General features: G+C 36.6%; 1 protein-coding gene across 1 annotated transcript in view; it reads right to left on the reverse strand.

Annotated features, from left to right (window-relative positions):
- The window catches only part of SVEP1 (sushi, von Willebrand factor type A, EGF and pentraxin domain containing 1), a 226,694-nt gene that overhangs the window by 129,959 nt on the left and 72,519 nt on the right, over positions 1 to 24,216 (reverse strand). The window contains exons 6-8 of the mRNA XM_056117162.1: positions 17,147 to 17,326; positions 3,462 to 3,659; positions 687 to 805 (exon numbers count right to left, since the gene is read on the reverse strand). Of these exons, the coding sequence (XP_055973137.1) occupies positions 687 to 805; positions 3,462 to 3,659; positions 17,147 to 17,326 (497 nt within the window). The remainder of the gene's footprint in view (positions 1 to 686; positions 806 to 3,461; positions 3,660 to 17,146; positions 17,327 to 24,216) is intronic.

Genomic DNA, 24,216 nt, shown 5'->3' on the forward strand with positions numbered 1-24,216 from the left:
TTCACTATAAATAAAAGTGTTCTTGATATGTAAGGTATATGGTGACTCTATATTTCTTAAAAGTCACTTTGATTGTAAAACATATTTCAAACAATGATTAGAATAGTTATGTATCTTTGGTATTGATCCCTGTCCCAGCCCCATATTTCATGGGTGGTACAACTTACATATTATATGTGCATTATTAATGTCAATAATGTTATATGTGCAGGTATGAATATAAAATAGTATTTAAGGTCAGCTCCTAAATTAATTCACTATTATCATCTAATTATTACGAGCTACCATCAATCTCAAAGTACTACACTCTCAATAATGTTAATTTTAGAAATCCTGAAAAAGAAACAATATTAACCTCTCAGATTGGTCAGCATTTTGAGGTTCACATTTCAAAATATTCCTATTTCATGAATAGGAATTAAGATTGACTCTAATTTCTTAGAATTTTCATAATTTCATAACAGAAAAGAATTCTTAGTCAAATAATGCTAGTGAACACAGTATTACAAGTCCATATTTTCATGTTAGAGACTTTTATCTGATATTTCCAAATATTTTACCAGATGAACCATTTATAAAAGGAGTATATGTTAAGTATTACAATGAGAAGATTAGCAAATTTTCACCCATCTATACATATTAAGATTATATTTGAAAAAAGAGGCAAATATTTGCACAAACCTTACCTTTTCCCCAGAGTTGTCTTTGGCCGTTGGGATTTGCCAGGTGACATTAGCAGAATCTTGCTGTTCCTGAGTCTTTGCCTCTATGTCCTTAGGACATTTGATTTGAGGAGCTTCCACATCTACCTCAGAACATATATATCAATTAATGGGTTGATATGTAATTTCAACTCTTTAAGAAAGAAGCAAATATATATATATTATTCTGGAATGATTTCTTTCTTTTTTTTTTTAGTGAAGCAAGATAGTAGTTACTGACTTAAATTTATTCAGAAAGATGTGAGGGGAGAGCAAGAGAGGAAGTCCATGTTCAAGAGAGAACATGGGGTGGGGTGGGGGTGGGGGTTGATTCCTTTTTACATCCCAACTTTGATTTGGAAGATGTAAAGTTGCCTTCAGGATATTTCATCTCTGCATGGTTCCCTAGAACCGTATCTGCATTCTTAGTTTCATTTCTTACAGTTTTTTTCTAAAACACTTCACATGCAAAGTCCACTTTGTCACAGGAAAGTGCCATGGTCTTTTGGTCTTTGCCCATGCTCCTTTAGTTGCCAAAGTCACAGCCTTCTTCCTCCCTTTTCTTTTTAATTCTCTGCTTTTTAATTCTCTGCTTAGATGCAACTGCTTTTTAATTCTCTGCTTTTTAATTCTCTGCTTAGATGCAACGTCCTTAGGAAGAGAACTCTTTCAACCTACCCAGTCCATTTTAGGTGTCATTACAGAAGTACTCACAGCCCTTTCTCCTTCTTAACAATGAAACTCAACACACCAGGACCAAGAAATAGCACAGGAGTCAGGGCACACGCTTTATATGTGTGGGACCCCATTTGATCTCTGGCACTTCATGTCTCTGCCCACCACCATACCTCCTGGTGGAGCCCAGGAGGTACCTTGGCACTGCTGTTGCCAAGACTCATTTGGCAAAGTATAACTCTCTGGACTCCCGAGTATTATTTGGGAGAGTTCTGTTCCAAAGGGAAAAAAAACCAATAAGCTCAATGAATAATAACACAAAAACCAAAACAATAAACTCTACAAAACAATAAACTCAACAAACAATAACTCAACACATCATTCTGAATTTTCTCACCAAATGCAATTTAAGTCCAATAAAGACAGGGTATTGTCAATCTTGGTATGCTGTATAGAGTATGACATGCAGAAAATTGATAAATATTTTTTGAATTAAATAAATATCGGGCGCATTCAGGGTGGTATGGCCATAGTTATTAATGGTGACTATGAAAGGAAGGAACTACACTTTATAATAACACTGTCAAATAGAATTAATTCAGTGTTAAAATGTACTGTCAAAACTGACAACAAATTAAAGTCAACAATATTTTTCAGTGTGAAACTTGGCAGTATACTGAATTAGATGTTGTAATAAACATATTTATACCCATTATTGTAAAATTAAACATAATGTAATGAACAAATTACTTCCCTTAATATTAAATTAAATCATCAATAACTTGCAAATGATTCATTCTATCTGAACTGATTTTATCTGTCTTCTATTATCCAGTTTCTTAAGTTTGTATTCAATTTCCACATTCTGTTTTCCAAAGAGCCCTGGCCAACATTTCACCACTGAGATACATTAATTACACTGACTCTAAAAATCTGCAAAGTCATTTGATTTCTTATTTACACTTTAGAATTAACAACTGGATTTCAAATTTAAAGTTTATATCTATAATTTTTCCGTGTTCTTTAGACACTGCCACATTTCCATTAGGTGCTTGGAGTTGCAAGAGAAATAAGATGTAAGTCTGATTCTTGCTTCCTATGTGCAATTTCTCTTTTATTTCTGGAAAGTTATCTAATATTTCTCATTAACTTTGAAATCCAGAAATTTTATTAGGGGCAGTGAAGGTATGCTTATCCAAATACTCAGGGACTATATCTGGTATAAGTTTTCATGTCTAACTGCAACTCAGAGAAAGTTTCTACTGGAATGAAAACTCATCTCCACTCTTTCCTGATGCAAACCCCTTAGTAAATGGACACTGGAACATCTTCCTTTATCACTGTATCTCTTAACTTCCATCTTTCTATGCTTCCATGTATCTGTGGGATATTCAAGTCCTTTGTTAATTGGTTCTCCATTCTGAGGGAACTCTTAGTTTGGCTCTTCAAATTACTGATACTGTTTTGAACACATTTCATTCTTTTGCTTTTCTTGGGGATATTTTTTCTTAAAGAATCTATCTTACTGTCAATGACTTCCTTTTTCATAAGAGAATATTCCTGCTGCAAGCAAGGTGGCAATGTTTGCTTACGAATGGCAGGCAGGTTTCAAAGGGCTGATAATGTCTTGATCTCAGAATTCTTCAATCTTTTTACACCTGAAGTTGGGCACCTGTCCTACATATCAGCCTACAGTTGGCAGTTCTAATCAATGTGGTAGACCAGTGGTTTCCAAAATTTCTATATCTGTGGACCAGCCTTGGTCTGTAGACTGGTGCTTGAAGACCATCGCTCTCAATGGATTTAGTGTCAGCTGTTTGATGGGGTCAAGAAATCCTAGAAGATTCTTATCTCCAAATGAAAAACTTATCTGTTTTCCACTCTAATATTATCCTTCTATTTCTATTTCTTCTGTTATTGCCTAGCATGAGGCAACTGGGTTTTAAAACAATAATCCTGAGAGTGTATACTGGTACAATAGCTATCTCTTGAGCATGTATGGATGTGAAGCACAGCTGCAGGAGGGCACTGTACTGATCTTGGCATTCTCTAAGAATTTGGTTTAGAACCTGGAGGGGGTCATACCTTTACAAACAGCTGTTTGAACTCTGGCACTCCATTTCCCAGTGGTGGTACATCTCACTTCTTCTCTGACACCAGATAAAATGAATCCTTGGCGGCAACTTAACTGACAAACAGTTCCAAGTCTGGCTGGCTGCTTGCCACAATTGGGAGGAGATAGAATGACACCCTTTGGCTTCTGAAAGGTGGAGCAACGGCGTTCTGTTGTAGAAAAATGACAGCATGTTACTCATCTTCCATAAATTACAAATAACAGTCTCTCTTGTCTCAAGAAAAAAAGCAAACGTGTTTCCTTGGAATTGACTTAAATTGCTAAATATCTGTAAACAACACAGAATGTATGATGAAATTTAAGCAATAGGCAACTTTTGCTCTTTAGCTCCTTATATTATTTTACCAGTTATCTGGGAAGATTCCTGATAATAAATCAAAGCCAGCTGTGACTTTTCATTTGCTTGGCGCACCCTTATTCAGTTTGAAGTATATAACTGTGATTTTTGAAAAGCGAAATAGTAAACTGAGTTCTAACTTTTATGAGCTAAGCCATGTATTCAAGAGTTATCTTTTTAAAAACAATTTTGGAACTGCTCTGACCCAGCATTACTTAGGGCCAACTGGGTCACACCCAGCCACTGCTCATTGGGTCATGATATACAGGGGAAGAAACTTAGGGTCTCAAAGACACTAGGCATGTGCTCTACCACTTAAATTATCTCTCCAGTCACTCAGTCTTTATCTTATACATTTTTGATGCCATCTTTAAGTGAGCACATTATGAAAAAACATTACATATTCTCTGAAATCACTTGATAACTATGAGGGCCTTGATCATCAGTATTGTCTTCAGCTTGGAAGAATAGCAGATGAATTAGGCAGAAAGCAGACAGAATGAAAGACCAAGGCTAAGACTCAGGGCAGGGTATGCATATGTGTGCACATGTGAGGATAAATGTACACATGGACCAATAAGTACATTACCTGTTGTAGCAATGACTCTGCTAGAAGCAAGAAGAGTATCTTTAGTCTACTTTTTTTGATGGAGTATCTGTTAATGCTTATTTAATACCCACTGTGTAATAGGCAAGAGTTCTAAGTGATTACCAAGTATTGACACACTTATCCTATACAGTAAGTAGTGCTGTTATTCCCATTTAACACGTGTTGAGGCACTACAGTTATTTTGCCATCATAAAACTTTATCAAGGTTTCCAAAAGGTAAAAGGGAGAACTTGTGGACTCTGAAACATACCAACTGTCATGCCACCTCCCCCAAATTATTGACAGAAAAAAGAGGATTTTTTCCTGAGATATTGGTTGGTTTATTTATTTTTGCACAGTATATACATTTTTTGTGCTACACATCTTCCCAAAGTTCTGCCTTGATCAAGAGGAAAGTCAACCAAATTTGTGGTTCAAAGATAATAACTATGTGAGCTGAAAGTCCTTCAGGGAAAGATCTTAATTAAAATAATTAATAACAATCATTATCAGTTATAATGGATGTCATTTTCATGGAAGATTTTATTCCCTATCACAGTCTCATTTTTTATTGTTTATGGAATTTGGGGCTGGAGTGATGGCACAGCGGTAGGGAGTTTGCCTTACAAGCAGCCAACGTGGCCCACCCGAGTTCGATTCCTCCGCCCCTCTCGGAGAGCCCGGCAAGCTACCGAGAGTATCTCGCCCGCACAGCAGAGCCTGGCAAGCTCCCCCTCACGTACTCGATATGCCAAACACAGTAACAACAAGTCTCATGATGGAGACGTTACTGGGCCCGCTCGAGGAAATCGATGAACAATGGGATGACCGTGATGGACTGTGACCGTGATGGAATTTTGAATTAAAATGCTTTGAATTTTTATATACTCTACTATTTTTTTTCTTCAAGTGTTTCTTTTTATTTTATGCACTGAGATTCATTAACTTTCATTTGGATATATTAACCACAGTCATTTCTAATTACTTCTTTCCTCTTTTCTCTTTTTATTTTCTTTTCCATTGTGTTTGCTTTCTTCTGGTTTTGGAGCGACACCCAGTTGTGTTCAGAGCTTACTACTGGCTCTGTGGTAAGGAGTCACCCCTGGAAGATCTTGGGATACTATATGGAAGGCCAGGGATAGAACCTGGGTCAGTCTCATGCAAGTGCTCTACCTCTGTACCATTTCTTGAGCTTCGCTTCCTCTCTTCTTGCTCCTCTCCCTGCTGCTCTATCTCCTCCAACCACCTCCCCTCCACAAAGGCTCTTTTCTTCATATATATACACACATATGTATGTATATATACATATATTTCTCCATATATACACATATGCCTAAGAGAACTTAGAATTATTTCAGTAATTTTGTAGTTTATGCAACATAGGGTTTATATATTGTTTAATATCATTTAAAATATTTTTCAAAAAATTAAAAAATAAAAAATAAAATATTTTTTATTGATCTTTTGAATGTTATTTTTAACTATTCTATTATATATGAAAGCTTTTTAGTTACTATGGTGTTCTTTATGACTTTAATGCTTACCATTTAAGCAGACTTATTCTCTTTGGGATGGGTCTAAAAATGATAATGTTTAAATCCTTAAAGTCTAAAAATAGTTCAAGAGCAACACTTAATGATATTAAATACAAAGAATAATGTTCTTTTTCAGATTTAATAAAGTTATTGTTTTATAAGAAGGCGTAAGTTTAATACGGACTTTTTATATCAGTTATTAGTATGCACTGCACTGCACTGTCCTCCCATTGTTCATCAATTTGCTTGAGCAGGCACCAGTAACGTCTCACAACAAATCATGAGACTTGTTGTTACTGTTTTTGGCATATCGAATATGTCAAGGGTAGCTTGCCGGGCTTTGCCGTGTGGGCGAGATATACTCGGTAGTTTGCCAGGCTCTCTGAGAGGGGCAGAAGAATCGAACCCGGGTCGGCTGTGTGCAAGGCAAACACCCTACCCACTGTGCTATGGCTCCAACCCATCAGTATGAGTTTGCGAAAATGTATTTTTTATGTAAATGTTAATAAATGTATTTTATATTCTGCTAAACAGAATATCTTCAAATTTCTCTTCATAAAACCTCATTGTAGAAAAAAGTGAAATAACATTCACATTTTAATTTATTTAATAAAGAAAATTAATATGAATTTCACTTATTTGTGTTATTTATTTTAGTTGAGGTAAAATGGTTATAATAATGTTAATGTTCATGCTTTTTTGTATAAAAGTAACCTTACCTCCATCACTAACATTTTCACAATTTTAAAAGGTAAAGCGATCAAATCAGTAATATTACAATAATTTTATACCCTGCAAAATTATCATTCAGATCTGGGGAATTAAAAGCTTTCCCAGATAAAAGTTAATGGGATTTACTACCACCACACCCAAACTATGAGAAATGTTGAAAGGAGTTCTTTTATATGAACAAAAGTACCCCCCCTCCCCGCAAAATTCTGAGTTAAATGATAAACAGTAATCATAAACATAGGGAACCAAGGGGATAGTTCAGAGCCTTAAAGCACCTACCTTGCATATGTGTACGGTCACAAGTTCAATCCCCAGTGCTGCCACATATATTAATAATAGCACTGACAGTTCTACAGTTCATGGCCAACATAATCCCACCATTGTAAGTTGTTTCCGGCCACAATATAATTGGGTGTATGCAAGCACTACAACAAAAAGTGGTGCATCCACCAGCAAACACCATACCAAGCAGAAAAGATGAAGGATCACCATGGCAAGCTGGTTATAAACACTGTAGCGAACCCCAGTGAGCACTATCGGGACACCCATAAGCACCACAGTTAAGAGGGGTGACTCAAAGCCAGCATTCAAACTAAGTGTGTAAGCACTGCATGCAACCTGATGTGTAACCCCAGTGAGCACCAAAGCTAAATGTGTAAGCACCACAGCTAAGCATGTACATGATCTCAGTTCTGGGAAATATCTGCCCTAATAAAAATCCAGGTCAGGAAAGTCTTCGGGATAAATCAATTTTAGATTAATTTAATCAATGAGGACTGCAAACATGCAGCAAGACAGTCAACATCCTGCTAGATAGAATAGGAAATTATAATGGTTTCAATGTTATACATGTTAAAGGTACTTGCTGGTAGTTTATCTTTCTTTGGCAACAGCTATAAGGGCCTTGTGATGGGAGACAGAAGAAAGGTGATACTAAACAACATAAAGAAGACAAAACTGCCCCTTACTGGGAGCTGTGGAGGTTTGCTTGCTTTCTGGATAATTCTTTTTTCTTTTTTTTTATTAGTGAAACACCATGAGGTACAGTTGTAGACTTACAAATTTTGGTAATTTTGTTCAGTTATACAATGATCTAGTACCCATCCCTCCACCAGTGCCCATTCTTCACCACCAATGATACCAGTATCCCTCCCACCCCCCATCCCTCCATCCCACTCCGCCTCTATGGCAGGGCATTCCCTTTTATTCTCTCTCTCCTTTTGGATACTGTGGTTTGCAAAAGAGGCATTGAGTGGCAATCATGTTCTGTCTATAGTCTACTTTCAGCATGCATCTCCCATCCTGGGAGGATCCTCCCAACACCCTTTATTTGGTTCTCCCTTCTCTATCTGTGCTGCCTTTTCCCCTAGCATGTGTGACTGGCTTCCAAGCCATGTAGTGAACCTCCTGGTACTTATCTCAGCTATTCTTGGGTGTTAGTCTCCTATTTTCTTACTTTATGTTCCCCAAATGAATGCAATATTTCTATGTCTGTCCCTCTCTTTCTGACTCATTTCACTCAGCATGATACTTTCCATTGAGTACCACTTGTATGTAAATTTTATGACTTCATCTTTTCTAACAGCTACATAGCACTCCATTGTGTAGATATACCAAAGTTTCTTTAACCAGTCATCTGTTCTCGGGCACTCAGGATTTTTTCCAGATTCTAGCTATTGTAAACAGTGCTGCAATGAACAAACAAGTGCAGATGTCACTTCGACTATACTTTTTTGCCTCTCTGAGATATATTCCCAGGAGTGGTATTGCTGGGTCAAATGGGAGCTCAATTTCTAATTTTTTTGAGAATCGTCCATACTGTTTTCCAAAAGGGCTGAACCAATCGGCATTCCCACCAGCAGTGAAGAAGGGTCCCTTTCTCGCCACATCCACACCAACACTGGTTGCTTTTATTCTTTTGTTCCTGGACAATTCTTTTGTGTCTGTTTGATTCTTTGTGAGGGACCCTGGAACAGTCAAAGGTTACAGTCCGAACAGTTTTATGTTTTGAGCCCTTTCAGTTAGTGACCTGACATGACCACTTGACCACTCAGGAATCAGGTGGCAGAGCAACCCTCCTCACACCTGGAAACAAAACGGGAGGAACTGGGCAGTGCAGTAGCAGAAATTGGATCACTATAGGCCACCACTAGAGGAAGAACAGGATTAGATTTAGAAGCAGAGGGAGAACCAAATTGGTAAAATATATGTGATTGGCACTATGACAATAGTCTCCCTTCCAAAGTGTCTAGCTGGGCTCATTTTTGGAAGACCCCATTTAAGCTGGTGGTGAGGGCAATGACTGTCATTCCAAGATTGATTGATTCAGATTATCCAGGAAAAATTAAGTCATGGTTACCACCTAGACTCTTCCATTCAAAGAGGGAAAAAAATGGCACTGATGCTTTATATGCTTTAGCGTATGTATGGGGCAAGGAATAATAAAAGAGAAGGAAGATTTGAGTTTACATGTTCTTTAAAAATATTTACTGGGTGTCATCTACTAATGACTCCAAACCCACTCAGACACCGGATAAATGAAATGAAGTTCAATGGAATGCGAGGCAAGAGGCATTGTAATATGTAATGTAGTATCTTTATATTCACTTGATGGCAAGACTGGTCCCCTCTGTGGGAAAATTAGTCAGCCTCTTCATTAATAGGAGAAGGGGACTGGCAAAATACTATGAAAACTCTAAAGTGTAAATGACAAGGTTAGGCAGCATGCCATTTGATCCCCATATAGACTGGACATTCCTAACAGCTTATAGGGAGTGAGACTTACTAATGCAACAGGGAGTACAAGTGGGCATCCTTTTTGGGAGCAACTGCTCTTGTAGAAACCCCTCCCATTCCACTGAACTCAAGATAATTCTGTGTGGGTGGAGCAGAACTGATAAATTTGGGATCTGAACAACTTTGGGCAGGGTACATAGAAACTAGCTGCAGCCATTAGAATACTCCAGAATTCAACATAAAGAAGAAATTGGGAAGGTAGGTGTATGCTACATGGTCTTAGAACCTTAAACACAGTCTTCAAACCATTCAGCACTCTCTACCCACAATGATTTCACAGCCCTGGGGAATTAAAATACTAGAACTGAAGAGTCTATATGTATATTTTTTGTAGGAGTATTGCTATTTATTCAGCCATTGTGAAGAGTTTATATTTAAAACATAATCTTACACCCGAAGAATAGAGAATGTTTCATCTTCATTGTGCCTGTAACTAAATAATGCACATCTCACTGTCATTGGTGGAGAGTGTTGACCTAGATAGGAATACTGACAGCCCCACTATATGCTAATATTGTGTGCATGAAGCTCTTCACTGTCTCCATGAAGCCTACCCTTATGTGCTTATTTATCATTACACGGATGGTATTCTATTAATGGTTCCCCCCTGAAAAGGCCCACTATTACTGTTTTGCCTGTTACTATCCATATTATTGATAAAGTCTCATAGTTGTACCTAAAAAAGATTCAAAACATGCACCCCCTGACATCTTGGGTGCACAAATTAAAATCAAAACTATACTCTCAATGTCTATCAGTAGACATTGAAGTAAAAAAATGTAATGATGCCCCCAAATTAATGAGTGCGATAAATTGGCTCCAACCCTCAAGTGGTATTTGAAATGAGGAAATAAAAAATTTATTAAGGTTGTAAAAAGGGAAGTTGAATTAAACAGCCCACATTTACCAAAACAGCTCATTTCAAAGAATTAAAATTGACAGGGGTCAAATTTCAGGGGAGATTATTACATAGAGTAGACTTCCTGACGCCAATTAATATTTTCTACTATCCATCATAGATTATTCACTGCCCTTATCAGGAAACTAATGAGTTCTAATGAATGCTTAGAATGAGTATATTTCAGCAAGCCTAAAGTGTACTTTATCCCATAATGTTAAATCCAGTTAAATTTATCTTATAGGCATTATCTCACTAGATCTAATCAGGACTCCTGAGTTATGTATCTCCTAGAGGCAGCGAACATTATGGAAAAGGCCATCCTACTCATTCCCACCCTCCAAATTGCTATTGCTAGTTTTCCTGGGAAAATGAGATGTGACATACCTTCAGATCCATTATTTACATTACCAGAGACTATTTGTTCAATTATAGAAGAAACAATTTCCTATGCAAATCCAGACTTGCAAAGTGTTTACTGGTGCCTCAGAAAAAACGCATAATGCTGCCCTCCTTTAGAAGGACAAAAAATGTATGGAAATCTGTTAAATTTATATCCTCAGGCTCCTCTTAACATCTAGATCTGATTTTTTTTAACAGTACTACAAACCTTTTTCTCATGAACCTTTAAACATTAGTTCTGACTTCGAATACGCTGTAAAATTCCTTATTCTATGTTATAAAGCAGGATTAAATGTCCCAACAACAGACCTTAATGTTTCTATTTTACTAACTTTGCTACAGTATGTCTTGCAAGCACATACGCAGCTCATCTTTATTACCCATATCAGATCACAGTCTAACTTGCCCAGAGAAATAACTGAAGGCAATGTCTAAGCATACCAAAGCTGATATATTCTGTTCCAAGCTCAGCAATCACATAATCCATGGCATCAGTTTGAAACCCCTCTTCTACGCATTTAATATTACACAGTCAGATTCAAAACACAACATCCTGACTTGCCCAGATTGCTAAATTAATTCTCCTATCTCATTCTCTCAGGTAACTAACCCACGAGGCCTGGTACCAAAAGATCTCCATCAAATGGATGCCACACACTATGAGGAGTCCTGAGAATATCAAAGTATCCATTTATCCATTGATACTTATTCAACTGTTACTCATACCCACTATAAAGAAAACACTATGGTTATTACAGCACACGATCTGTCTTCATTTGTAGTGTGGGGAAAACCTTTGAGGTTAAAAATGGCCCAGCTTATACCTCAGAAAGATTTTTACAATTTTGTGCTCATTGAGACATTGATGTATCATCTACTCTACAACCCACAAGGTCAAACCATAGTAAAAAGGACTTATCGAACTATGAAAACTCCTCTAAGAGCCTCATCTTGCTCTCTCACCCTTACAGGTGAGATTAATTTCTCTGCGGTCATCTTTGGGCTCTTTTTAGACCAGAGGGAGATTCCACTCCCTTCCGGCTATGTCCCAGCAGCCACCATGCCTGATCTCTGCAATAATTTAGTGAGAATAAAAAATTAAAGTTTTTCTCATTGATTTCTGAAATCTTCTTTAGTGGACACTATATTCTTCTATAAACTGTTTTGTTCTAGCCACATTTGCAATTTGATTGTTCTGTGTATCCTTATACCATTAATGTACTATGCTAATGATTTTAGGTTCATAATCTATCTTATGATGGTGAGAAGAAGTTTTTCCTCATATTCCTCTAAATTTTTTATTATTTATTTTGCACCTGAATATTGGTCAATATATTTCCAATTCTTACATGTAATTATGTCTGTTGTCAGTATATGGGGCTACAGTTAATTGTATGCCAATAAAACTGTCAATAAGTATACAATTGCTTTTGATTAAATTCCACTAAAATTTTTTCTTTCTGTGCTATTTGGATATCTTCTTTGAGAAAGTTTCTGTTCATTTCATCACCCATTTTCTGATGAGGTTGGATGTCTTCTTTTTGTAGAGCTCAACCAGTGCCTTGTATATCCTTGATATCAACCTCTTATACGATGGGTATTGGGTAAATATCTTTTCCCGTTTATGATGAAAACTCTTGCCAAAATGGGTATTGAAGGAGCTTTCTTCAATATAGTCAAAGCCACCTACCACAAGCCTATGGCAAGCATCATCCTTAATGGGGAAAAACTAAGAGCCTTCACTCTAAGATCAGGGATGAGAAAAGGATGCAGACTGTCTTTGTATTTTGGTTACTATTTCTTTTGGGGTGCAGAAGCTTCTTAGTTTAAGATAGCTTCATTTGTTTATCTCTGTTTCTACTTGCTTGGCCAGTGGCGGGTCATCTTTGAAGACACCTTTAGCTTCTATGTCGTGGAGGGTTTTGCCAACCTCGTCTTCAATGTATTTTATGGACTCTGGTCTGAGGTCTTTAATCCATTTTGATCTGATTTTTGTACATGGTGTTAGGTAGAGATCTGCGCCCATTTTTTGCATGTAGCTGTCCAGATTTCCCAGCACCATTTGCTAAAGACACTTTCCTTGCTCCACTTCACATTTCTTTCTCCTTTATCAAAGATTAGATGATCATACATTTGAGAGTGTGTGTGTCAGAATATTCAACCCTATTCCATTGGTCTGTAGTTCTGCCTTTGTTCCAGTACCATGTTGTTTTAATTATTACCACTTTGTAGTAGAGTTTGAGGTTGGGGAAGGTGATGTCTCCCATCTTCTTTTTCCCAAGGATTGCTTTAGCTATTCGTCGAGGCTTATTGTTCTGTATGAAATTCAGGAGTATTTCTTTCATTTCTTTGAAGAATGTCATGGGTATCCTTATAAGGATCGCATTGAATCTGTACAATGCTTTGGGGAGTATTGCCATTTTGTTAAGGTTAATTCTCCCAATCCATAAACAGGGAATATCTTCCTATTTCCTTGTGTCCTCTTTCATTTCGTGAAGTAGCATTTTATAGTCTTCTTCGCACAGGTCCTTTACCTCCTTAGTTAAGCTGATTCCAAGGTACTTGATTTTCAGAGGCATGATTGTGAACAGGATTGCTTTTTTCATGCCACTTTCTTCTCCCCCATTATTTGTGTATAAGAAAACCATGGATTTTTGGGCATTGATTTTATAGCCTAATTTACAAATCAATTGTTTCTAGAAGTTTCTTAGTAGAGACTTTAGGATTCTCAAAATATAGTATCATTTCATCTGCAAGAGTCAGAACTTGATTTCTTCCTTTCCTACCTGAATGTCCTTAATATCGTTTTCTTGCCTAATTGCTATTGCAAGTACTTCCAGTACTATATTTAACAAAAGTGGTGAGAGTGGGAATCCTTTTCTCATCCCTGATCTTAGAGGGAAGGCTCTTAGTTTTTTCCCCATTAAGGATGATACTTGCCATAGGCTTGTGATAGATGGTTTTGACTATACTGAAGAAAGTTCCTTCAATACCCATTTTGGCAAGAGTTTTCATCATATACGGGCGCTGAGTCTTGTCAAATGCTTACTCTGCATCTATTGATATTATTTTTTTATCTTTTCTTTTGTTGATATGGTGAATCATGTTGATTGATTTAGAATTTTAAACCATCCTTGCAACCACGGGATGAATCCCACTTGGTCGTGGGGTATGATCTTTTTGATGAGTTGTTGAATTCTATTTGCTAATATTTTTTGTTGAGAACATTAGCATCTGTGTTAATCAGGAATATTAGCCTGTAGTTTTCTTTTTTTGTGTGGTGTCTTTGTTTGCTTTTGGTATTAGGGAGATCTGAGCTTCATAGAAACTGTTTGGGAGAGTTTCTTTTTCTTACATCTCTAGTCATCAGGGAGATGCAGATCAAAACAACAATGAGAGATCATTTCATACCACAAAGACTGGCCCACATCCAAAAGAATAAAAGCAACCATAGTTGGTGTGTATGTGGGGAGAAAGGTACTCTCCTTCACTGATGGTGGGAATGTAGACTGGTTCAGCCCTTTTGGAAAATAGTAAGGACTATTCTCAAAAAACTAGAAATTGAGCTCCCATTTGACCCAACGAAATCACTTCTGGGAATATATCCTGGAGAGGTAAAACAGTATAGTAAAAATGACATCTGCACTTGTATGTTCATTGCTGCACTGTTTACAATAGCCAAAATCTGGAAAAAATCCGTGTGTCCAAGAACATATGACTGATTAAAAAACTCTGGTATATCTACACAATGGAATATTATGCAGGTGTTAGAAAAGATGAAGTCATGAAATTTGCATATAAGTGGATCAACATGGAAAGTATCATGTTAAGTGAAATGAGTCAGAAAGAGAGGGACAGATATAGAAAGACTGCACTCATCTGTGGAATATAAAGTAACAGAATGGGAGACTCTTACCCAAGAATGGTAGAGACAAGGACCAGGAGGTTTACTCCATGGCTTGGAAGCTGGCCTCAAATGCTAGGGGAAAAGGCAGCTCAGATAGAGAAGGGAACACCAAGGAAAGGGTGTTTGGAGGACCTGTTCAGGTTGGAAGATGCATGTCGAATATAGACTATAGATTGAAGACAATGGCCACCCAATGCCTCTATTACAAACTACAACACCCAAATGGAAAGAGAGAACAAAAAGGAATGCCCTGCCACAGAGGCAGGGTGGGTGGGGGGCGGGGTGAGGGTGGTGGGAGGGACACTGGGATCATTGGTGGTGGAGAATGGGCACTGGTGGAGGGAAGGGTACTCAATCATTGTATGACTGAAGCACAAGTGCGAAAGTTTGTGAATATGTAACTGTACCACATGGTGATTCACTAGTAAAAGAAATGCAAAAAATTTTTTTCTTTGTATTATTTTTGCAGTTCTGGAGATAGAACCTTGTTTCTCACACATGCATTGCTACTCTGAGCTACATCCCAAACAGTCAACCAAAATTTGGAGACACCTTGAATCATTTCAGAAAAGTACACAATAATTTAAAAGAAAATTTAGTAAAGCATTTCATAAGCCTTTTAAAGATATGCCACTTTTCAATGAAAATTGGGTCCTTTACAAGAAAAGTTGATGCATCATGTAACCAGAAAAAGAGATTATTTTCTGGAGTAAACACTGCCATTCAGACACAAATTCTAGCCCAAGGACACAATGTCCCAGCTAGAGAGATTCATTGAAATTCATTATCCCATTGTTTAAGCATCCTTTCCATGGCAACAGAACCATCAAATCACTTCATTTAATTCTGTGAAATATCTTGAAGAAGCCAACTTTCTTCGCTCTGTTTTTTCCAAATCAGTCTATTCATGATTGCTTACAGTTTGTGACTACAAAGAAATGCAAAATTTGTGTGGTTCTTGTCTGTTAGTCCCCATAATATCGCCTTGCTGATGACATGTTTCTTAAAAAAAATTTTGGAGGGGGGTTAGGGACCATATCCAGCAATGCTCAGCGTTTATTTCTGGTTTTGTGCCCAGGGATCACTCTTGGTAGTAAACAGGGGGTCATTTGTGGTGTAAGGAATTAAACCAGGCAAGTACCTTAACTCCTGTACTGTCTCTACAGTCCTGAACAGAATATTTTAACTTTTGTTCAGGAGAGTTTAATCTCTTAGAATGATTATATTCATTTTCTTAGTCTGCATAATGAGTGCCCGCTTTATGAATATTTGTGAATCTTTCCAGGAATTTCAATATACTTTCTGATGATCAATCATCTTCTCTTTTTTGAGTCATGAATCCAAAAATGTATTATGCTACAATAAGCCTATAAGTTAGTTTGGAAGAAAGCGATATATTTGTAATATCTAATTTTTCTATCTTTGGTCATGGCCTCCCTCAATTTATCCTATATCTAAAATTCTTTTAATTTTTAGAAGTTGGTAATTTAATAAATAATTATACTGGTTCTAGGGATATGGTTTCTGACAGAGCTGGATTCACTAAACAGTAATTTATCATTATCTCCTTATCATACTTATTATTACCATTTTGTAATACTGTAGCATTACAGTATTTTGTGTCTACTGTGGCACTGTAGCACTGTCCTCCCATTGTTCATCGATTTGCTTGAGTGGGCACCAGTAACATCTCCATTGTGAGACTTGTTACTGTTTTTGGCATATTGAATACGCCAAGGGGGAGCTTGCCAGGCTCTGCCGTGTGGATGGGATACTCTCAGTAGTTTGCTGGGCTCTCCGAGAGGGACAGAGGAATCAAATCCAGGTTGGCTGCGTGCAAGGCAAAAGCCCTACCCGCTGTGTTCTCACTCAGGGATCAATTCTATAGTATGTGTCTACAATGTTACACAAATCAGGAAACTGAAAAAAAACTTGAATTCATTCAGTTCCTTTGTCAGTAGTAAGATGCTATAATTTATACATAATAGAAGATATCCTAATAAAATGGAATTTTAATTGTAATCTTAAGATTTACTTTGAGATAATTTTGTTTTTTTATTAATCATGTAAAGCTAAATTAGATTTTTTGAAAGTGAAATACTCAGAATTTACTTTTGAAAAATAAAAAGAGAAGCCCACCCCAAATGAAACAAGTTTTAAAAAATTATCATTTGAAACTATAAAGTTTAATGACTTGGGGAAATTAAGTTTTTATGTGGAAGTCTTTTTTTTAATTAGTGGAAAGGAATAAAACAACATATTTGTATATGTACCTGTATTACTTGCAAGCATATACTTATGTTCATTATAAGTATATAACGAGGAATGTACTTATCTTCATCATAAGTCAATATTTAGTTGTAGGTTTTCATAGAAAACAGGAGAAACAAAGAGCAAGAGAAATGAATCACAAAAGGTGCCATGCCTTTCAGGAACTTACCCACACACCGGGGTTCCAGACCATCCCATTGGCCATTTCCTTGACAGGTAAGTTTAGCAGTGCCATCTAATCTGTACCCTTCATCACAAGTAGCTAAACATGTTGTCTTGTAGGACATTTCCCTCGTAGAACAGCTGAAGTGGCCATGTTTGGGTTGGCGGAGATGGGGGCAAGTTTTTACTGTATAAAATAAAAACAAACTTTTATTAGAGAAAAAAGCAATTATTTTAAATTTAATAATTGCTCTACTTACTGAGTAATAGACACTATATTCTTGAAATGGTAGATAGTAAATATACTGTAATTCTTTGAGTTAGGACAATTAAAAAATGTTTACTTAAATGTATTTGACCAAATGCATTGCCCAAGCATTATCACCGCATTCAACTCCCTTGCAAATAGGTGCAAACTTAATTTGTCTAAGGAGTCAGACTTAAATGAGGACGGTGATTGTATTTCTGATGGTTGAGAAGGGGAGATCTCTACAGATCTAAGATAGCTTCTGTTGTTATTTTTCAGGCTGCATACCAACAAAAAAACAGAGATTTTAAGTTTATGATCAGTTCGGTTTTCAGACTTCTTGGGCATTTATTATGCCTTTTAATGTATAGGTATATCACAGACTTTGCAAAGTTCCCCAACCTCTGAAATCTTAAATATCTGCTTTCTTAATTCATCATGGTAATTTTGACTTATGTATTAGCTTTTTTCAAATTTGTTTGATTTTTATTGCCATGGTAGAGATTTCTAATCATCCACTTAATTCTCTACAGTTTTACTGAGAATCTAATATGCCCAGCTAGAAGATTTCCTGCCTGCAATTACAATGAAGGAGACCCTATGAGATTTGAGCCGCAGTTGTCTGGGACATCTGGAAAAGTTTTGTTATTGGGACTGTATCAAGTGAAAGAGAACTCTTTTTGCTTTCTCCTCCTCCTTCCTTATCCTGAACTATGGACATGAGGAATAGCATCCTTGTATATTAAAATATAAGCACAGGCTAAGCTATGATAAATATCAGTCATTAATGGCAAAGTAGTAGTGGCAGCAGCAGCAGCAGTAGTAGTATTTAATAATAGAAGTAATAATAATAATGATGATGATGAAAGCTTGGGTCTCTGTTGACAAATGAGCTAACAATCTTGCCCTAGTTCTGGATTACCAAACTCTTTCTTTTAGATGAAAGAAAAACAAATCCTAATGACATGACATTGGCATTGAGTCTTTGATAATAAGGACTATAAACAATCCCTAATTCCCTTTGCCCAGCATCCATTTCCTTCTCCAGGGAATGATGCATCCCCTTGTTCACCTGAGGGGATATGTTTGGTCTGCAATTCTCCTCAACGGTGAAGCATTTAACTGGGAATAATATTCATGAGGTTGGAGGAGTGAGCTTGTACAATGGGAACCTGCTTCTTTCTCTACATCTTGGAAACCATGAGCAAAAAGCCTGAACGGTTTTGTCTAAATCCTGGGTTCTGGAGACGCCACAGTGCTTTCATCCATTCTCCACACCACAGCAATGGAAGTAACACTGGTGTCCAAGAATCCTTCATTTTCCCGGTCCTGCCACTCCTGACTCTCCAGATTCAACACCACATCAAAGAAACTACAAGACAGTCAATGGCTGTTGCCTCTGCAGGTTTCCAAACAACATCTGTGCTCTGAGTTTTGCTGGCAAAAGTCCCTCACTCTCCAGCCCACCCAAATCCAATAATTTGTCTTAGAGTCTGACTCAATTAATTCTATCGTGCTGTACATTGTTTATGACAATCTCTTAGTACTGACTCCCAGACTCCAAAATTATCCTCATCTGTCAGGGTCAACCCCCAACAGTTCTGATCTGAATCTAAAACACCCAATGAATTGTCAGTAAATCCTCTTACATCCTAAATTGCTTTTTAAAACTCCACTTTTTTAAAATAAAAAAAATTACATTAATGTTAACATTATCTGTCCCTCCCTTTACTTTCTTAAGCTAACCAAATTCTTTCTGTCTCATATATAGGGTCTGCAGACAAAATATCTTTTCTGCTCATTACTGCCTTCTTATATCATATTTCCCTCTTTCCCCCCAAATCTCTAGCTCCTTTGAATATCCACCATCCTTTTTTAACTGTCTGATGATAACTAGAACCCTTTTAATCTTTTGGAGATTTTATTAGTCTTATTTTCTTTTTTCTCTCTCTCACCAAAAGCATACACAACAATAATTTTGTTATATATGTTATCATACAGAATCCCTTTCTTCTCCTCCTTGGCTCTCTTTTACCTCCTGTGATAATCTTTGCTTTCTCTTCTTTAATAATCAGGCCATTCAGCTTCTCTTCCATTACATTATCTACTATAGCACAACATTAACAACCCAAATATACTATTTTCGAACAACTTCCTATATTCCTGGGTCACTCCCTCAGGTGTTTTAATTCCAATTATTTCTGTACCTTACTAGTTTGATAACTTTTAGAGAAAACTGCCTGTAAAGAATTTCTATACTCTCTACACTTATTTTATTCCAGTTGTAGTATAGACTTGCTTCAATTAAGATTTCCAATAAGGAGAAGGGAAATGAGTAAAACAGAAAGGAAAGGGGACAGGTAAAGCAAGAAGAGAAGGAAACGGTAGATGAAAGAGAGGAAGAGGTGAATAGAAGAAAAGGAAGAAGTGGAAAGAATATAGTGGGAAAGGGAAAAGTCAAAGTGTTGGGGAAGCAAGAAGGAAAAGTAAGAAGGAAAAGGGTCAGAGAAGAGAGATGTGAGTGGTTGCAACCAATTCAAGTTAATGCACCCCTTTTGTTAAATAATATATGATACACATTCCTGCCATAAAGAGATATGAATAAGAAATAAAACGAAATCCTATTGACTATACCAAAGGATGAATACATACTTATTTTAAATAGATCACATGTATAAATCAAGAATTGTACAGAAAATAAAATCAAATCCTCCAAAAGATAAAGTTCAGAGGACATGTCTGTAGCACTAATGGCCACAGATACCAAAGCAATATCTATAGAGCTTTTTCTTTTTTTTTTTTTTTTACTTTTTGGATCATACCCGGCAGTACCCAGTGGTTACTCCTGGCTCGGCACTTGGGAATTACTCTTGGCGGTGCTTGGGGGATCATATGGGATGCTGGGGATTGAACCTGGGCTGGCCATGTGCAAGGTAAACACTCTATCCTCTGTACTATCACTCTAGTCCTCTATAGAGTTTGGACTCAATAATTTTACTTAGACTCAGTTAAGATGTGTTTAAAATTATAGTGTTAACAGTTCTGTAAATTGGGGCCAGAGCAATTCCTGAGTGCAGAGCCAGGAGTAACCCCTGAGCATCCCGGGTGTGATCCAAAAACAAAAAAAGAAACACAAAAACATACACAAGACCAGTTTTACAAATCATGGTGACTAAATGAAAAAAATAGCAAACACTTGAAAAAAAGATATATTTTTCTTTATTTTTTCCTATATTGGGCGTTTGCCTTGGAAGCTGTCAGCCCAGCCGAGCTGGGTTCAATTCCTCAGCCCCTTTTGGAGAGTCCGGCAAGCTACCGAGAGTATTTCGCCCACATAGCATAGCCTGGCAAGCTACCCATGACATATTCGATATGCCAAACACAGTAAAAACAAGTCTCACAATGGAGATGTTACTGGGCCCGCTCGAGCAAATTGATGAACAGTGGGAGGACAGTGCTACAGTGCTTCCTATATTTGTTAATTTTCAAATCAAACACTATTATTTGCTAAGCTTAACTTTAGCATAAAAAAAAGCTGGGGCAAAATACTTGGCACATATTCAAGTGAAATCATTGATGATATCGATTCTAAAGGTATCTAGATTATATTAGTTGGCAGAGCACAAATATATTTATGGGTATATATATATATGTTTAGGATTAAGTATATCTTAGGAAAAAATTAAAGAATTAGATTAAAGGTACAATTTTATTTATTTATTTATTTATTTATTTATTTATTTTCTTTTTGGGTCACACCTGGCGATGCTCAGGGGTTACTCCTGGCTTTGCGCTCAGGAATTACTCCTGGAAGTGCTCAGGGGATCATATGGGATGCTGGGAATAGAACCCAGGTCGGCCGCGTGCAAGGCAAATACCCTGCCCGCTGTGCTATCGCTCCAGCCCCAAAGGTACAATTTTAAGCCTAAATTTCTCAATCCCCAGTACAATTTGTACTACCAACTGCTAATAACAAATGAGTAAAAAATGTACATTTTAATTTTATTGAATATATCCATCAAGTGCATAAAATATTTTGACATCTACATGTTGACTATTAGTATATTCCTTATGTCTACTATAATGCCAAGTGCCAAGAAGGATCCCAAGGGGAATAATATAAGTTCCTATAATCAAATTGCATAAAATCTGGAAAACCTTATGAAACAAATTTTCAATTTCAACAAACTACTGAAATCACTTCAGCTTTCCAACTTGAGACAAAAATAAAAGAATTTGCAACATCTCTCCAGAGTACTGTCAGTAAAGTTGAACTGGTGTCTCATAGAGTTGCAAATTATACTGCTTCTCAAATGTTAGTTTTAATAAACATTCATTGTTTCTCTGGGAAAACAAAGCATATGCAGTAATTCCTACTGAATCCTTAAATATTTTATATTCCTTTTCAATCAAGAACAACCAATAATTATGTTTTTTATAGAAACATATGTGTTTACTAGTTGCAACTTCAAAATATTTTTATTTTAACTGAAAAAAGATCCTACAAGTGCTTCTTGATTTAAATTAATAGCAATCCTTAAATAATTAGTCTTTTAAATAAAACAACAATTCATTGTGTTTTAAGAATCAGTCTACTATCAGAAAATGTGAGAATCTGCTCTGGTCTTCATTTAAAAAATAAATTAGGTCTCTCCTCCTCCTCCCTCTCCTCCTCCCCTCCCCCCCACACACACTTCCTGTCAATTGCTAATCGACATCAGTATCTGTACTAGAGAGAAAATAAATCTGATGTGAAATCAAGGACTCTTATTGTTTGTAACTCTTTCTGAAGAAGCATACTATCACAGGATATAATTTACCATGATGTTGATGTTCTAGTCTAGCTAACTATCATGGAAAAATCACAAAGAAAACAAAGGAACTTAGAAAGGACATCTAAGATAAAATTTTAAATGAGCCTAAGAGCTTTAAGGAGAGTGCACAGGAAAGATGAAACTCAAATCTACCAAATGTTAGTCAAAATTATAAACATTAATGAAATAATCTGAAACAAAAGTGAATCCTTCATATCTGTTGTATATCACTGAGTCTGAGATAGTCCTATTGTAAGGCACATCATTATAAAAAAAAAACCAGTAACAAACATACTGATTTAGTGCCACAGATTTTAAGGAGCATCTCAATTTTAGAGATGTTTAAGTGGATGGGGAAATTTTAGAATTAATGACACACATTTTATAGAATAATAAATTAAATATTTCAAATAATTATGAGTCAGAGGAAGGATCTGACTCATAATTATTTGATATCAATAAAATAATTAAATATCAATTAAATATCAATCAGTACAACTGGTGCATTGACAGTTAAATATCAATTAAATATCAGTTAAATATCAATCAGTACAACTGGTACATTGACAATTCAGTTTTTGTGGTTAGGTTAGCTTTACACATTAACAAATTACTTTTTGATGGATCTGAGGAACATATACAGCTTTACAGCATCTCTCTTGCTCTGATTAAAGTTATAAATCAATAACTATTTTTATAATCAAATATAAATTCAAATAATGTCAAAGAAAAAGCATGTTTTATAAAACTGTGAATGCACAACGTGATGTGAGACAGACCATCAATGTATCTATTCATTAATGTATTTATCAATACAAGTATTTGTAAAAGTCAAGTTTTAGTCATTCATCATAGGCAAATAGCCAGAGGTAGAGAAAAAAAAGACACACTGTATGTTCATAATGAACTCATCATCAATGCAGCTATTCATGAAATGTATTTATCAATATGTGTATTTGTTGAGTTCAAATTTTCAATCACCAGAGGCATAGAACCAAGGATTGAGAGAAAAAAGGAATAAATTCTGCGATCATAATAAGTCCTACAGAGGTGACAGATACCAGTAAGGTCGTTAATATAAGTAAGTGTACTGATGACATGTAATTATATTGGTTAATCTGGGAAACACAAGGTCAGAATTTCATTATTATGAGATAGGTTAAGGCTGGTTATAAAAAGAACTTGGGCTGTTTTTTTGTGGTCAGGTTGGAAGTGAAGCAATGACCATTAAAGTCATACTCTACTGGACAGATGCAGAAATGACCAGTGTATTCTAGCTTGTATTTGCTTTATTCCAAATTCCAACTGTTGACCCTAAAGAACTAAAGTGGCTCAGGTAGGATGCCAGGTTCTTGGTTTTAGGATCATGGAGTTTGGCTAAACAGAGTCAAGTCTTATATATTCCCATGTCTTTCTCCTTTATGGTCCCACTCCAGTATCTGTACAAATGTCGTTTCTCAGACTAAGTTGGTCATGATTCCTCTGATGCACCAATCTTTTGGATCTTTCTTCGAAGATGGCGAAAGGTGTGATTCCTATAGTATACCTTTAATTTCAGACCATGGATGGGAAATGGCTTTCCTGATTGACCTTGACTCAGGATTTAACAGGGAAGAATAAAGGTCTATAGATGTGCACAGAGAATTTAAAGATCATCCCATCCAGGATGAGGTTGGTGACGGCAGAGGGTTTATATTTAAGGACAAAGAGCAAAGCCAGGGTGAAGACCAGTCAGGGCTGTGGAAACAACTTGCAAAGGAGGGTTTCCTCTGGCTGTGGCAATTTACTATGGTTCCAGTGTAGGATGAGAGGCCTTGGCTATGAATTATGGAGGGACGAAAGAAGGGGATTGGAATAAATCTAAAGAGATTGTCTTCCTGCACGCCTCACTATTCAGGAAGGTCAGTAAGTAGAAAGGTAAAAGGAAATGTTTTCCAACCTCTGCAATGAAGAATTTGATAGAAAATACAGAGTTTACACTGCCTTTATGGCAATGTATCTCAGAGGAAAAGTTTT

The sequence above is a fragment of the Sorex fumeus genome, unplaced genomic scaffold (assembly GCF_029834395.1).
Source record: "Sorex fumeus unplaced genomic scaffold, SorFum_2.1 ptg000034l, whole genome shotgun sequence".
NCBI lineage: Eukaryota > Metazoa > Chordata > Mammalia > Eulipotyphla > Soricidae > Sorex > Sorex fumeus.